Consider the following 16,764-nt stretch of genomic DNA (forward strand, 5'->3'; position numbering starts at 1 on the left):
GACAAATATTTATGTAGACAGTATAAATTCTATCCAACAGCAAAAGCCCTATACAGATGGATTAATCTGTTAATGTGCCCAAGCCCCCAAAATGAGAGTTCAATAATACAATTAAACTACATATTTGCAAATACCAGTCGTATTTCTGTAATACATATTAAGAAACTGCATCTCATCATAAAACATACAATATGTACAGGGCACTTAAGAGAAACTGGATAAGCTGCAGAAGAAAACTGTTGGGTGGTATTTTCAGCAGGGCCTGGTATATAGTTCAGGCTGAACCAGGGAAAAGAACTGTAAAACACAACAACAAAAAAGAAAAACCACTGTTAAATAAAGGTAATGGTTCCTTCCACCTATACTGAGAAGTGCCGATAATACAAACAAATGTATACTACACAGCACTGTTATCTTGCTTGTGTCAGAGCTGTCATCAATTTAGATACCAAGAATTATGGAGGGAAGGGGGGAAAAGATCATTTAGATATAGGGCATTAATGCATCACTATTAACAAACCTACAAAGATTATGGGGTAATTTTGCATGCAAAATTATGTTTCAAGAGGATATCTTAAGTCAACATCTTACTCAAATTAGTGCATTTGCAACATTTCTGGCAAACTAAAATCCTCTTGAATTTATTGTGAGACACCTGATAGAAGATCTGCATCCATTAAAAAAAAAGTCATGCATCTGATCCTTGGATTAAAAAAAGACTATTTAAAAATAAAACTACAATTTAAAAATAGCAATGAGGCCCCTCACCAGTTAATTTTCATGCGTCAAGAGTATTTTTTTTACTGCTGCTTTGATAGAACCATGAAATACTGCATGAATGTGTAGAAATGAAAGAAAAAGAAACAGACAAAAGAAACAAACATTAACCAAGGAGCCTAAATAATCCCCAAATCCATTACTATTACGAGTTCCTTCCAAATCCAGCTATCTCGGTTTTACCAATTAAGACTATTCCTTACCGTAGACTTTTTACCTATTGTACTAAAACAATGACCAAGAGACAACACCAAAGTGTAAGAGCTAAGTCCAGAATGAATGGTGACAAAAGGATTGAACATATCAAGTTATTTAGTTGAGCTAACATTAATACAGCATATCATACCAGGAATTAGATACACCAAAAATAGATTTCTGAACTTAATATTTCTATAATTCCACATATACTCCTAAATGACTTACTTTCAAAAACGGGTCTAGAAAAATTACTACGGTCTATAAATACTTATGAAAGTCAGTTATATGATATACTGTATTATGCTCAGGGCTTGGAAACTGTAATACTTAGCTAATACGAATTCTTCAAATTTAAAGATTAACTAAAATGTTTTGCACATTATTCACACGATTTGACCCTTGTTCCAAGACCTATCATCTATATTTTACTCAACCTGAATTTGAATTCTGTAAATTTTCTACTGGTGGTAAGTCTTATCCTACAATAGGCACACTGACATAAAAGAAATTGCTTAACCAAAACACATTAACTCAAAAGTTTCTCTATCTGAAAAACTTAAAACTGAACTCACACACTTTAATATCATGAAGATATCTGTACTGTTATTATATAGCATTTCTTAACCCATCTATGAATTTAATTTATTTAGAAAACCAGAGGCAATTTCTCTAAGTTTTAAGGACTAGACATTTCACAACTTTTACAAACTATGGTGTCATGTTCACATTTGTATTCAAAGATTTAAGATAGCATCTAAAACCAACAATATCAAGATTCTGCTTCCACTGACCGGTTTATTGAGAAAAGGGGAAAGCACTTAAATCCTGGTCAGCATAGTTATTAAATTATCAACGTAAAATCCAGTAATTTTATATTTCAGTATTTTTTTAAATCAAAATTTACAGTTACCAAAAGCAAATCAAGTAGCAGTACATTGGGAACAAACTAAAATATGCCTTAGAAAATTGTACAAAATGGCATTAATAATAGTGCTGTCTCGTCACAGTGGCTTTTTTAGATCCAAAAAACCTGCATTTTTTTTCTGTCAAATTACTTTAACAGCCTAAAATGTAAAAAGAGAGAAAATGTAGTTAACAAATGGTTACACCAGGAAAACACTTGGGGGACTTGAGTGCTTGCTGGCCTTTAGTTAATGTCTAGAATCCCCTGTAGCTGCAGAGGACCCACTGTTTTTCAGTCATCTGGAAGGGTTTTGCATTTGCCTTCTCCACTACAAAAATCACACACACAAATAACAGAGAGAAGAATTTATTATTTAGAGATATTCTAGAAAATATAGCAAGAATGAACAAGAAAATCTGGCATAAAAACTAAACACCCAGTGCCCATCTGGCACCTAAGCTACAGGAAATACTGAACTTTCAAAATCTAAAATCATTGCAACCCTTGGTATACTGGAATTCAACGTGGGCTTTTTTTCAGGTTTTCAGTGAGAAAAAGCATTAAGGAAATAAAACTAACCTAGCCATTTATTCAAAACAAATTTAACATCATGCATTTATTGGAAGGTTTCTGTGTTAAGTGTACACGGAGTGAACCATTCACTTTCAGGACTTTTTCATAAAACTCACCATTAAATTAACCAGTAGATGTATCTCAGGGAGTTACAATTAGGGACATGGTTTTAATAAACTTAAAAATGTTTTAAAAGAAAGCAAAAGGTTAAATATCTTACAAAAACAGACCTGATTTCTAATTTTTAGAATTAAAAATTCTGCAAGTAAAAATTATGGACTGCAGTATAGCAAGGGTTTCAAAATGTTAATAGCTTAGATTTTAACATGCTACTAATGCTGACTCTACAACTATACTGAGGTAGATGGTCATCTTAGGATGCCCACATAGGTAGTTAATTAAGCAAAGTACAAACCTTCTGCATATGGTACGACTATCAAAGCTCTGTCAACGAATACAGTGTTTGTCAGATGCTGTGCCACAACTGCTGAGTCTGGATCATGGAACTTAACAAAGCAGACCCGAGATGAGACTGGTAAAGGTGAATCACTGAAAAATACACAAATAATATAAAAGAGAGAAAAAGTCAGCTAAAACACAAACCAGCACTTGCACTCCAAAAGTAAAATAGGTAGATAAAAATAATTGCATATATATTTAGTTAACTAGTTCAAAAGAAAATTTTTCAAATAGTGTACTTCCCACTAAATGAATGTAGCAAATTGCAGTGTAGATAAAAACCTATACAAACTATTTAAATTTACAGTGTTATCAGATTAAAAACAGTGTGAAACTGAAGTCTCAGAGTTTAAGGAGACCACAAAATTGTCAACATTTCTTCCATAATACCAACACCAGCTATTTTAAATACAGGTAACAAATAATTAGTTTTGGCTTTGAAACTTTTCATTATGGTTAATTTCTCAGACTAAAAAAGATGAAGAATTTTGCACTTCAGGGACAAAAGAACATCACAAGAAAGTATGTCTATTTGATAAAGAGTGTTCTTGACTTGCATAATAAACTGGTTCTATGCCCTGCGCTCTTTCACCTACACCATTATAAGAACTCCTAAGCACTGTAAATAATTAAGGCTTTCTGGCTTGGAGCACTTTAGAAAAAAGAAAAATTTTAAGCACATATGTGTATAGTATCTCATCACACAAGTGCTATTATGCATAATTTCAATAAGCAAAAGAACCACTTCTCTCGGCAAATTGCCTCCTTTGGTAAAATAAAAACAAATGCTAAAGTATAAGCTATGGCAGTATGTAGTGGATTGAATTATGTCCCCCCCAAACTCACTGAAGCGTTAATTGTGTCCCCCAAGTTTTATGTATTAGAAACTTAGCGCCCCACTGTGACTGTTAAGAGGGTGGGAAATCCTGTTATGGTAAGTGAAAGGTGGAGCCTTGAAGAAGTGATTGGATCGTAGGACCGTGCAGTAATGAATGGATTAATAATGGTGGCCAGGGACATGGTTTTGAGGGTTTTTAAAAGAGACTGAATGAGGAGGTTACTGTCTCTCCTCTGCCATTTTCACAATGTGATACCCTGTCATCACTGTCACCATCACTAAAGTCTTCACCAAATGTGTTCCCTGGACTTTGGACTACCCACCCTCAGAAACTACTGTAAGCGATAAATTGTTTTCTTTATAAATCACCCAGTTCTGTGTATTTTGTTATAAGCAAGAGAAACAGACTAATACACAGTATAAGTAAGATAAATACACAGGGAATATTTGCTTAAAAATATTTTTACATTTATATATAATACATATATTATACACATATAAAGATAGTTCAAATTTCTGCCATGAAACACTCTGTAAAAGGAAAAGATTAAAGAAAGGCAGGGGTCGCTTTCCGACCCCGTACTGAAAGTTACTTAAAAAACGAATGCCCTAAGGCAGTAGTAATCACATCATCCCTGGTTACACATGAGAATCATCTGTGGGGGGAAAATATACAGGCTTTCCAATCCACATCAATTAAATCAAGATCTCTGACAGACGAAGTACTGAGTTCGAACCTTCTCCTCCTCTAATTCTCCCTGACAATTAATATGCACCCCAAATAGAGAACCACCTCTTTATTATAACAAGCCAATTACATCTCAAGACTCACTAGTAAAAAGGGAAGTTCTGTAATATATTTTAATGGTATTAGGATAGGGCTTCACTGTTAACTTTTCTAACAAATGAGACATGCTCATGTGTACGTAAAAATGTAGTTACATCAGATTTGGTTACACTAGGCATTTCAGATACATAGTCATTGTTGAAAAGAAAAAATTTTCTCTTAATTTGGGCATTAACAACAACAAAAATTTTTTTAATCATAACTTGAAGACTAACACCAGGGTATATATGGCCCGAGAACTGAAACTCGTTAGAAATTTTAATACAAATTTCCTTAAAGGTATCTCCTGTACTAAGCACAAACCCTAATCCAGGCTCCAAGAAAAACTGACAATATATCCACAGGAATTTAAGCCACCTTCTTAAGGAATTTTACCATGTAACATTGTGATTTTGAAAGGATACAATGAGATTTTTTTTTAAATGTAAAGCACTACTAACAATGTTGTAACCAGAGCAATGAAAAGAATGCCGTAGCCATTCTAGTAATAAACACACAGAACTTTGTACTTTTTTGACATCCGTGTTTTAAAAACTAAATTAAAAAGCTCTTTTTAAGCATCTTATGTTCTCAAAACCTAACACAATGCCTTGGGAAATAGCAGGTACTTGTGTTTCTTAGAAAGTAATCTCTATTTCTTTAACAATGTCTACTGATCAAATATAAGCTTCTTAAAGAATATAAATAGAATGAACAGTTCCTTAGAAAAAAAAAATCAGCACCACCCACAGGCTCACAATATATTTTCATGTACTTGGCAATCTTAAAAATGATTCATTTTTCCTACCCACTAATGTCATAGGAATGCTACAATTTGCAAGTACCACTTATAAATATGTGAACGTCTTTATTCCCTACCTTTAAGAATATAGATGAGGCAGGGAGAACTAAGGAGAAAGATAGAGAAAAGTGAATTCTGTAGGAGGTTTTTGCCCTCTACCTAGGAGTGGTGGTATAGTTTCCAGTGGTTCTTAAACTGTCTTCCAAGGATTGTTTCAGAATCTTCTAGGATGCACAAAGAAAAATCAGATTTCTGTTGTTCATTTAAAGCCCAATGGATCAGAGAACCTTTTTTACAGGAGGGCCCTCTTTCTTAACAAATCTCCAGTTGATATTCATGCCCATTAAGGTATGAGAATCTCTGGTTTAGGCCAGTCTTACAATTCCCACCTTAATACTTTCCTAACCATTCATGCAAAGAATTTTGAGCTCATAAATATAAGCCCCCAAAGGTGGCGGGTATATGAGAAAGGCCACAATCACCTTAAAGCTTGACTGTGTTGACCTCACACATCTTCTCCCTCATTACATAAACACACAGTAAAATGTTGCATTTATTAAAACAATTTTTTCTTTAAAGATGAACTAAATTCTTTCCCTTACCTAACTACACCAAGTTTTGTACATGAATATGACCATTAAAGTATATGACCATTTTTGGACATATAAAAGTTACCAATGAATTTAAATTTACTGACAGTGTTAAAGTAGCTTTCAGTAACTTTGACATGCTTCACTGGGATCACTACTTGATGTGCATTCCAGTTGTAATCTCCACTATGAAATCCTGCTAAACCCAATCATTTGAAAATGTACTAAGTATAAAGAATAATAGAACTCAAACTGCTTAGCTAAATTAACAAACTCCTGATCAAGTGGTAAAGGAGAGTCACATCACTGGGGTTCAATCACTCATTCTGACACTGGTAGTGTGACTTGGGCATACAAAACCACCTATGTGAATTTCAGCTCACTCATTTGTAAAACGTTTCAAAAACATTCTTCCATTGCGATTTTAAGAAATGAGTACAATAAATTTGGAAAGAATCTCACAACAGACAATGTTGAATTTCCAATATTCATTTTAGGAACAAAATAACATTAGAAAATAATAAACAAACAAACAAAGAAACAAATAAAAGAGAGAGTAAGTGTGGGGGATACTGATAGATGCTCTCCAGTAGCTGCAGGGCTGTCATACTGAAGAGAGAGTTAGAACATTATCTATTGCAAAGACAGAATTTTTAGTTTTTGTGGGAAATTATAGGCCAGTAGTTTTTGGCTTATAAGAACCAAGAAACAGATGGATTCAATCATAAAACATTTCAGGAAACCTTACTGAACAGGTTGTCACTGAAATGTTTGGCATAATGTCACAGATTTTCCCCCCAAATAGGAATTTAGAGTTTCAGTAGGTGTGGGGGGGACTCAGTCATACTCCTTTATGTGCTTTAAAATTACCTTTTAGGTGATATTAATGAATTCAAGAACCTCATATTCTACAAGAAGGAGAAAGTTAAACTTAATCCTGTCATTGGTAACAGATGCTACAGAGAGATACTAAGTAGTACTAAGTAGGAGAAGACAGGGAGCAGGGGTGCCATATTTTACAAAGGATGGTCAGGGAAAGCTTCTCTAAAGTGACATTTGAGGAACAAGAGAAAGTAAGCACGTCATGGACCTATGGGGGGGCGGGGGGGAAGAGTTCCAGGTGAATATGAATGCCTTCTTGAGGGAAATTAAAAACATACACACACACAAAATTGTTACTAAAAATCAGGTGGCAAACGTGTTCACAATAGACAGAATTTTACGTAATCTGGGCCATTCAATCTTTTCTATGAGTAGGAGAGTAAATGCGTTTGGAATGCTGAACCTTTTGGACCACTGGGAGTCCACAGCACATTATCCCTGGCAAGTTACCACTGAAAACTCTAGTGAGTTTACAGAAACTGTCAAGAAAGCATTCCCAATTTGCAGGTCAGACTGCTACTGAGACTTTAGTTCAAAACAACAACAAAAAATCCTTAAATAAATAAAAGTAGCCATCTGCAGCACTATTGAAATCTAGAATGCCACTAGCGGTAATATAACATTCACTACATTGTTAACCTTGTAATTTTCAAAAGACAAAATGATTTCTTTGTGGGAACATAAAAGAAGGAGCCAAAGATCACAAATGTGTCAATCTACATCTCCTCCCAATACAGGCAAGAGTCCTGTTAATACACAGTACCCCAGATCTCACTACATTGTTAACCTTGTAATTTTCAAAAGACAAAATGATTTCTTTGTGGGAACATAAAAGAAGGAGCCAAAGATCACAAATTTGTCAATCTACATCTCCTCCCAATACAGGCAAGAGTCCTGTTAATACACAGTACCCCAGATCAAGTAGCTGAACAACTGTAGAGTGTACATCAGCTATGGGCTGTGATGGATCTATTCATTTGACTACAAAACAAAAAGCCAGACTCTAGTCCATCATGACTTCCTCTAAGATACTTTTCATGCAGTAGGTAAAAGATGAACCAGTAAAATGCCTATACCTCTTTATCTTTTTACAAATGCATCATTAAAGAGAGTATCCTCAGAGAATAAACAAAGCATTTTAAAGTCAGCAACTGCAATAAAATTCCTAACTTATGGGACTGGACAGAATTATATCATAAATAAATCAAGTACATCAAACACCCCAGTAATAAAATGATCACAATCATCAAATGTATCTCTCTCTGCCATTTTACTAAAAACTAACCAAATGGTTAGTTGTGAAAAAACTGAGTACCTGTAACAGCAAAACATCTATTTCTATATGTTCATATCATGAAAGCTATTTGTCCTTCATTACCAAAGTCAGTCAAGTTTCTGTTCAAAATAACTACAATAAAAACATACAAGTGTTTGTTAAAGCAACTCCAAAAATCATGCAAATTGCTACTGAATCTCTCTTCACATGTATAAGTACTTCCAAACGTTTATGGAAAGATTCGTGTTATCTTTTAATTCTATTTTCAGTACTCATATTTCCATAAAAATTAAAAACAACCTACCAATTTGAAAACACTAACGACGGTAGTGTTGCTCATGGCGCTGCTCGAGTTCTCGCTCCTGCTTTAACACATCAAACACACAACAAACAGTGAAAGGGAGGGGGAAGAGGAACCGGTTCGCGGGAGAGGAAAGAGGAGGGTATCCGATGCCACAACCACTGCTGCCGCCGCCGCCGTTTCTCCGCCCCGCCGTACACCGCAGGGAGGGGAAGAGAGCGCGCGGGTTCGAGACCGCGAGAAAACAAACAGCCGCCCCCACCGCGCCTCCAACCTCCTCCCTCGCGGGCCCGAGCTCCCCACAATGCCTTGCGGCGCACGGGCGCGTCACCGTCGGCTCCGCCCTGCTCAGGCCCGGCAGGCCTCGCCCACAGCCAGAGAAACGCGAGGCGTCATCGCCCTTAGCTCCGTCCTGGTTTTTGTTTAGCATTTTTTTTTTTTTTTCTTTTAGAAGAGAGAACTGGAAAGTATTAACATTTTTTAAAAAAGCAATTGTTCATTCCCCTGCAAAATATTGCATACTTTAACAAGTATTTTTATTAGTGCCCACGATATTTATATCTTTGTACACTGAGAATCATCTAAGGACTGTCCAGTTACTTATATTTCCATCCTAGTTAAGATTTTCCTCTCCATCACTATAAAATTTCCTGAAATCTTTACTGTACATAAATTTTACTAACATTAAATTTGTAACCAATTTGCTCTGTCACTAAAACCTTCGGAACAGATGTATTATGTTACACTTACTAGTGCTTCAAGTTAAATTAATTTAATAGCTAAATTTTTAAAAGCGCATTTTACAGTAGTTATGTATGCATATATTCAAGTATATGATCTGCAATTTCTAGAGAAAAACATTTCACATGCATATGATTCTTGCTTAAAATAATGTTGAAGCTTTTGCCTTAGTTTTCGATCTCATCTGAACTATTTTCTCAACTGCATACACTGTTATCCAGTGACCTGCAACTCCCCAAACATGACAAAAATCTCATTTCTCTGTGTCTTTATACAAGTTATTAATGACCTCCCTAATTTTATCTGTCATACTCCCCCATTGCTACAACTTCTGCAAGGAGAGTTAGGGCTTCCTCTCCTCTGCTCATTAACAGGATATATGTATTATTATAGATATTATTGTCATGTATTCTCCCAAAGCTGCACGTTTTCTGGGTCAGTCCAGAACCTAGTACAATTTCTGTCACAAAGTCAGTGTCCAATAAATGTGCTGAACACAGCACAAATATGCCTTAATGGTGTCATTTATTCTAAGACAATTTACTAATTTACTTGATCCTGAATATTTCTGGAAGCTAAAACCTGAGGCCTTACAGAATATCTACATTAGTGAATACCTCTTGGCATAATGCAGTCAAGAGTGCAATTTGTGAGAGTAGAGCACAAGGTTATTGAGATTTGGATGTAGAGCCAACTGGCTAGCTTTACTTACTAGGTAAGAGACTCACTCACTAGTTCTCATACAGAAAAGGGGTGGGTAGATAATGTGAGCCTCAGCAAAATGACAAATTAATTGCACGTCACTCAAAAATGTGTATCCGTGCATGTAAAGAATGCCAGGTAGTTTATTTTCTCATTTTGAATCAGACATATGTAACTGCCAATTACAGATTATTAACAGTTCAACACTTTGAGTGCCAAGCATGCTACAATGTCCAATAATAAAAGGACAACTAACACAAGGGCAGGGTTCATGTAAATGTTAACATGTATTTATTCTCTGTGGTGAGTACACAGAAATCTTTTATTTATTCTATACTTTTTTACATGTTTGACATATTTCATAATTAAAATTACAAATTCAAGCCAAAGAATAAGATACTTCTGTGGTAAGATAAAATCCTATAAACCATCAGAAGCCAATGTATGTATAATAACTTACTGAATATACAAATAGATGGTGCTTGATATGGAGAAACAGAGTGGCAAAAAAAAAGAATTTTAAAATATTTTCAAATCATCTAGGAGCTACAAAAAAACCAAAAAACCCAAACAAACAAACACATAACTGAACTTAAAGCCAGAAAACCCGCTTAAAATATGAGCCCTGTCATTAAGCATGTGATTTGAAGACTTTACTTCTTAGAATCTACCTCAATTTCCCGATCAGTCAAATGAGAAGTTGAATAATAATTTTGAAGATCCTTGTAGGTGTAATAAAAAGATAGAATAGTTAACTACTTTGAATTATTATCATCTCTTTCACATAGAAATAAAATATACAGCCAAAGGCAAATAACAAATATATCGAAACAAATAATAAATATATCCAATCTATACTAGTGTTAAATCACCTCAGATTTGCTTAGGTCCCCAATTAAACAAGACTATAAGAAGTACAGAATCTGGAAAGCAGCATAATGTCTGTCTTATTCACTATATCCCCAGTATCTTATGAGGCAGTCAAAAAAACTCACAAATTTCTTCAAATACTAAGTACCTAATATGTTACAGGGATTTTCCTAGCCACTAGAAATACATCAGGGAAAAGATAATCAACATCCCTGAACTGATCTGATGAAACTTCAGGTCTGGTATGGCCAACTCTCAATAAACAAATGCAAAGATGTAAGGAATAATGTTATTTTTAATAATAACCTGTCATTTTGGTCTGTATTTTCATATTATGGGAAAGTGCATATTTCTGATAGGCTTTTGAAACAGAAAATAACTTACAGGTTTCCCATAATATTTTGAAGATCCACAGGGTCCTCCTCATTGGTAGGGAATTACCACTACCGCACTGATAAGAAAATTTAAACTGGTGCTTGATATTGGCAGAAAAAATGTCAAAGAATATTAGAGAATAATGCCTTACGCAAATCCTCAAAACAATACCAATTGTCTTAGTCATAATGAACAAACTTTCATTTTAGTTCTTTGCAGTCTCAAGCTTCTAAAAGATGTGTATTTATATGGAAGTTCTTGGATAAAAGAGAATAGACACATGTATGTACAATCACTCTACCTGCTGGACACCATGTTTCCAGTCAGATAAGGCAAGTCACTTCTGTTTTTGTTAGCCACCTTTGTTAACACTAATGGAAAAGATGATGGAGTCCTTCCAACTGACACAACTTCACAAATCTGCACAAGTAACAGGTCTTTTATCAAATTAGTTGTTCAGCAGCTCCCCTGCTCCCCCTGCCCCCCGCCACAAATAAACTTTTTTGAGGACAGGGAAGGCAATGTTCTAATCTTTGTGTTCCTGATGGCCAATAATATTACACTGGAACAAAGCCGGCATTTGACAAAAACACTGTGTATCATCTATGTGCTAGAAATTACAAATGCCTCAGTAATCTGCTCAACCCTGTATAGCAGGTAGCTTATCACTAAGGTATACAAAAGGGTACATATGCAACAAAGGCTTGGTGAATGAAGACAGCAGCGTAAATCCATTAGATTTACAGGGAAATCTGGTTGAGGTAAACTCTCGGAGTATTTGGCTGTAATTTTCCCCCCCATAACTATAGAACGCAGTAAGAGAAATCTATGAAATAAATTGCTGCTTACAAATCCATAAATTAAAAAAAACTCATCTGGAGATCTTCTAAAATTCTATTTCTAATTCTTTAAATAATTATATTTATTTTTTATTTCTAACTACAAATTTAGATAATTCCAGAAATATTAATATCTATTTTAAAATCAGGATTGTAAATCCCCATGCCCTCCTTTCTTCTTCCCCATCTAGATGAAGGGGACTGACTAAAGGATGAGGTAGCAGTAGGGGACTGACAAGAGGAACAGATACCTGGACACACACACAACACACCAGGACATAAAAAAAGTCTACCTTAGTTTATTTCCATATACGTCTTCTGTATTGTTTAATCTATATTGTCTACCAATAGCAAGGTTTCTATATTCATGTTTTTAAATTGACACAGCAGGGTCTGTGAACACCCTGAAATTGTAGGCAAAAATCTGTATGTGCCTATTTTCCACAGCTTTGTTTTTATGATTAACATAGAAAAAGTAGTCTGAACATTAAGATACTGTTGCCTACATCCATATGCGTAGTATTCTCAGCTATAGTGCATATGCATTGATTGGAAAATCATGTCAATTTACTTGCACAGATTTGTTTGGCTTCTTGGATTGAATTGGGTTAAAAGAAACCCTTGGCTGGAGGAGCTCCAGACACTGATTACTCAATACTATCTTCAATGTTATACAAGAGTCTCTTGGAGTCTCCACTGAGAAAAAACCACTTCAGGCAATGTGTCACAATCTTTAAAAAAAAAAAATATCCAGTAGCGTTGAATGTATCTTTAATAGTTTCAAGCATTTTAATATTAGCTTTGCTTAATCAAGGAACTAGACATTTGTACCATTTGACCTTTAACTTTGTTTCTGTATGCTGTAAAACTAACTTTCTCATCATGAAGAAAAATTATTTTTAAAGAATAATAAAACTGAAAAAAAATCAAAGTGTACTCAACTCGGTAATAAGACTGAATTACACTGACTGAATGCTTCTAAAATGGCCTTCAATCCTAGTAACACTTAAAAGGTGCTAGAGTGATTAATTATGCAGACCCAAGAGTGGGTCTGTGTGCCCTTTGGCTCATTACTCTATACTTCAGTTTCTTTATCTGAATTATGGGGATAATAATAATAATAATGCCCACCTCACTGGAGTTGTTGTGAGGATGAGAATACTAATACAAATGCTTAGAAGAGATTAACTACTACTATAATTTCTACTCTACAAATAAAGAAACTAAGGAAAAGAAAAGTTAAGCAACTTGTTTAACCAAATAATAGTGCAGTGGGCTGGGATTAAAAAGCAAGACCAAACAAGGTATCTCACTCCAAAATCTATATTTCTAGTATGCTGTACTGTCTTTATTATATAGACATTTATTACATACACTATGCTGTACTGTATTTATTATTGTATAATAAACCCAGAGAAAAAAAATTAAACTTGTAAAATGGGAATGATAATGATTAATTTCAGATTCTCTATTATTGATAAAAAATTTCCATTTTGAAAAATGAATGGCAACCATCATTCTCTGTTAGGCTATACCCTAAACTTATTCTACTTCACTCACATGAAAGATATGAATCAGAAGTCATGTATTTAGTTTCTTATTTGAGATTTCACATTTTAACATACCTTTTTGTGGCATTTAAAAAAATTATTATAAAGTAAATGCTTACTGCTTAAGTTCTCCATTATACTTCCCCATTCCACTCCCCTATGCATGTTCGCAAGTACTAATAGATGCTGCCTCTAATTAACCACGAGCCCAGTACCTTTACATGAAAAATGGTGATAATAATACCATTTGAAGTTTCTAAGATTAGAAATATTATGAATATAAAGCATCTAGCAGAGTGCCCAGCACATAGGCACTCAACAAATGTTAAAGAAAAGTCAGTTTTTAACTCTCCATTTCCTCATCTTCTCAATGCATGAATAATAACAGTTAATACTTTTGTCTTACCTCACAGCATTTTTATCCAAATTAAATCGATAAGAAAATACTTAGTAAACTGTTAAGTGATAGTAAAGATGTGCATTATACTCTTATTAGATACCCTCTCCCCTTTAAGAGTCTGCTGCAATGCAAACATGACACCAAAATGAGCAGTTTCATAATCACTTTGACCCAAAAACAGTACATGCCAATAGCATGCTCAGGTAGATGACAGCTAAATAGAACATTCCTTTTTTGATAAAACAAATGTTTCCATGGAAAACTCTGCAGGAAGGCTTCAATTATTTTTCCACATTTTTAGAGCAAGAGTATTATTCTTATATTGCAAAATACAGAACTGCATAAATCCTTGGTTAATATTAAATTAAAAGTACTGTGACATGGGTCAGACCAACAGACTATCAAATGACAAAAGCACAAATTAAAAAAAAAAAGGAAAATATTACTCATTAAGTACAGGAAAAAACGTGAAATCCTGACAATGGATAAAACATGGTAAGTACACTTTACAGGCTGTGACACTTTCCCCCCACAACTGCCATCCTAGTTACTTGTAACTGAATTATAGTTAGTTTCAAGCATCAATTAGCTCAGGTTGAAGTCTAAAGCACTTGGAGATGTAGATCAAGTTATTATGTTGAGAGAGGGAAGAGATGGAGAGGTAACATTTCTAGGAAATGAGCTAAAATGAAGAGCAAAAAAGGACAGCAACTCTAAGATGGAAAATAAAGCTATAATAATGGTAGATAAATTTAGTGTTGAGTCAAAAACATGTACCTCCAGAACAAAGAGCAAGGCTGGGTTCACAGATTTGCATTGTAGGTACCAAGTATTTAAATGTTCACTTGTATTTCAACACCCCAATGATGGACACCTTCCAATTCTTTAAGTATATGTAACTGTGATATATAATTTATTTATTTTTATTTATTTATTTTTGTGGCTGGCTGGTATGGTAAATGTGATATTTTAAAGGATGGGCCGGCCCTGTGGCGCACTCGGTATGGACGACACCAAGCCAAGGGTTGCGATCCCCTTACCGGTCACGGAAAAAAAAAAAAAAAAAAGGATAAAGGATGGGAAAAAACTCAAGTAGAAAAAAAATTGTGGGCAGTCTTGAAGGTATTCTGAAGGTTAAACTAGCATTACTCAAACTGCAATTGTGAGTATAAATATGTCACCTATATATCTGGGTATCAAATTTGAAACAAACAATCTACTGACTGTGAGTGTCAACAAACTACCAAATTATCCACACTCCCCCTCTCACCCCCTTATCAACTTAGGTTGACACTAAGGAAACCATGTCATCTCAGGGACCATATCATGTCTTATTGAAACTATAGGAGAGCTTTGCTCTTATAAAATAATTTGCCATTTATAAACTTTTATTCTCTCTTTATAAAGTAAATGAAGTTACAAGTTGAATCCAATTAAACAAAAATGTTTGCAGGGGTGATAAAAAGTCAAATTTATACAGTGAATTTTGACTAAAACTGATTTTTAAACAGACTTACTCGATAGCAGTCTTGCATGTGTTAACACAAAGAATGATATTGGGAGGGATGTTCTAGGGTTTGTTGTCCTAATTTGAACTCTGTATTACTTTACAAATTTAAAGGAAAAAAAATCATAAAATCCATACATTAATATTACAATCGAGACTCTAAGTCACGGAACATATTAATCTTAGGAAAAAAGAGCAAGAATACTGCACTAGCTATTAAAAGTTAGGAGTAATAATCACCGGGAATAACAGAAAGCATTTCCAGCTGTTTTTAGAACAACCAATAAATCTCAATACCATAGTGATTTTTTAAATGACATAAGCAAGATTGGCTTACCACCATCCTTGTTTAAGTTTCTTTTTTTTCAACAGGAAGAAAAATAAACCAAAAAATAAAACAAACTAAAAACACTTAAGATAATTCTTTTTTACTGGTTCCTCCACTTCAAGTGGAAAACACTAACATGTAAAAAGCCTTTTCTTAAGAGGAAAATGAAAGTGATATTTTCCTAAAGCTGCGGGACTAAAATTCTCTGGTGTTAGAAGTAAAGAGAAACTTAAGACCCAACATTAGAATCAAATACTAATCCTCTTAGAGCAAGCTAACTGCTTCATAGTTCAAAGTATGAAGAGAAGCAGAGGTAACATACAAAGAAAATACAAATGCATAAGTCACAAAGAAAATGAACTCTCTCCATCATAAAAATTACCATACAGAACTCCAGTAACATCAAAATACAATTCAAAGCCATATCTGAGACTATGATTAAAAATGCAAAATATGTACTGCCTTCAAAGAAACAGCATAAAATGTTTTCTACTACTTTTAAAAGTTGGCAATTGTAGGCCTGAAGGGAAAACAAATGTGAAATTGCAAATTGAAATTTTTAGAGAAAACTAAAATGTTCTCTCAATAAATAACTTTTACTCTGAGATAGTATCTCTCATAGACAAAGCAATATTCTGAAAGATACACAAAATACTGATTCAAAACAGGCAAAAGGTGTTAGTTTACACAAAAAGAAACTTCCTAAAAGTAAAGCAAATTCACTTTGCTTCTACTTGATTCCATTTTTTGAGCGAATGTGCTTGAAAAAGCTGTATAAATTAATACCATTTTCCCTTACTACAGTTTTAACTGCTTCAATAAATCTATTTTATCAATTGTACTTTTACCTTTTTAAAAAATCTAACATGTAGCAATGTTCCTAAGAGTAACACAGCCACATCTTAAAAATGTCTTTCATCTTACTTTGATAATAGTCTCACCTTCTGTTATGAAACAGAACATTCTTTGGCTGATATAATTCTTAGGCTTAACATATATATATATATATATATATATAAATATATA

At 34.3% G+C, this 16,764-nt stretch overlaps 1 protein-coding gene across 1 annotated transcript; it reads right to left on the minus strand.

Annotated features, from left to right (window-relative positions):
• Window positions 1–308: 308 nt before the first annotated feature.
• On the minus strand, window positions 309–6,872 carry LOC103605650 (serine/arginine-rich splicing factor 11-like). The gene is made up of 3 exons (XM_008590273.1): window positions 6,838–6,872; window positions 2,868–3,001; window positions 309–830 (listed from the first exon to the last, which is right to left on the minus strand). Exons 1-3 carry the CDS (start codon window positions 6,870–6,872, stop codon window positions 772–774), a joined length of 228 nt encoding a protein of 75 aa, XP_008588495.1. The 3' UTR covers window positions 309–771.
• Between the last annotated feature and the right edge of the window lie 9,892 nt (window positions 6,873–16,764).

Source organism: Galeopterus variegatus, unplaced genomic scaffold (genome assembly GCF_000696425.1).
Source record: "Galeopterus variegatus unplaced genomic scaffold, G_variegatus-3.0.2 Scaffold5957, whole genome shotgun sequence".
Taxonomy (NCBI): Eukaryota; Metazoa; Chordata; class Mammalia; order Dermoptera; family Cynocephalidae; genus Galeopterus; species Galeopterus variegatus.